Source organism: Phytophthora infestans, genomic scaffold (assembly GCF_000142945.1).
Source record: "Phytophthora infestans T30-4 supercont1.1998 genomic scaffold, whole genome shotgun sequence".
Taxonomy (NCBI): Eukaryota; Oomycota; class Peronosporomycetes; order Peronosporales; family Peronosporaceae; genus Phytophthora; species Phytophthora infestans.
This window is the reverse complement of record NW_003306665.1, coordinates 1,908-2,881: the sequence shown is the minus strand read 5'-3', so window position 1 is coordinate 2,881 and position 974 is coordinate 1,908. Positions and strand designations below refer to the sequence as shown.

Genomic DNA, 974 nt, shown 5'->3' with positions numbered 1-974 from the left:
CTACCCTGCGGTCGCTTACATAGTTGTCAAATGCAATAACAAGGCGCTTGAGTGTCTCGGCGCTCTTGCGCTTTGATTTGGAAGGGGTTGTTTCCTTGGTACTTGACTCCGAGGTTTGCGAGGATTTTATTGTTAAAGTGTCGAGTTTATCCTCAGGTAGCAAGCCTCCTTTAGTAACGTTTGTCAGCTCATGCTTCACCTGCCAGTATATACCATGATTTTTACAGTGTGTAAGTATCATAAAGCACTGCAAAACTATACAATTTACGTACTGTCAGCCATTTTTGCAAGTAGAGTACGTATCCACGGCCTTGAACAAATTTCTGAACTCGTTTTCGTGCTGGACTGATGTTGTGAACTTCTTTTCAGCAACAATGTAGTGCTTATTGACGTCCTTCCACATCTCGAAAAGCTTTTTCGCTGAAAGGGCTTTAGTCACTGAGGGATCAATGTCTTTGAAGAAGTCGTCTTCAAAGTGGAGAGGATTTACCAGGTGATCTTCTGCGTACGTAGTAGCGAAGGCAGTTTGAACGTCAGCCCAGAAGCAGCTTCTGTCAATGACCTCTCTTGTATCCAATGCTGCTCGTGAAGGCTCATCTCCTAAACCAAATTCATTAGATATATTATTTTCGATAGTGATATAGCAATACGTCGTACCCGACTGACTGAAACGCGTGGCGAATTCATCAGAGAATAGCAGATTTAATAGTCGGTACATGCAGTGCCTAGTCCTGGCACCGACCGAAGCTGAGTCAATAGTGCTGGAACCGATTGAAGCTTGGAGCATGTCGTGGTGCATGAGTATCGTAATGCGTTCGTCTTTCTTGAGATTTCCCTTCACTATAAGTCCTCTACGAGTGCACTCCTTTCTAACTTCGTCTGCCTTCCATGACGAGTAGTCGACAGAGACACCATTGTTGCAGCTCTTTTCCTCTTCAGATTCATCACGTTTATCAAGCTCAACTTCCACCTGA

The 974-nt window shown here is 44.3% G+C and overlaps 1 protein-coding gene across 1 annotated transcript; it reads right to left on the bottom strand.

Annotated features, from left to right (window-relative positions):
* Window positions 1-274: 274 nt before the first annotated feature.
* On the bottom strand, window positions 275-718 carry PITG_22252 (uncharacterized protein; the record flags this gene model as incomplete). Its single annotated transcript, XM_002909866.1, has 2 exons — window positions 275-501; window positions 658-718. The coding sequence occupies 2 exons, from the start codon at window positions 716-718 to the stop codon at window positions 275-277; spliced, it is 288 nt and encodes a 95-aa protein (XP_002909912.1).
* Window positions 719-974: the final 256 nt, after the last annotated feature.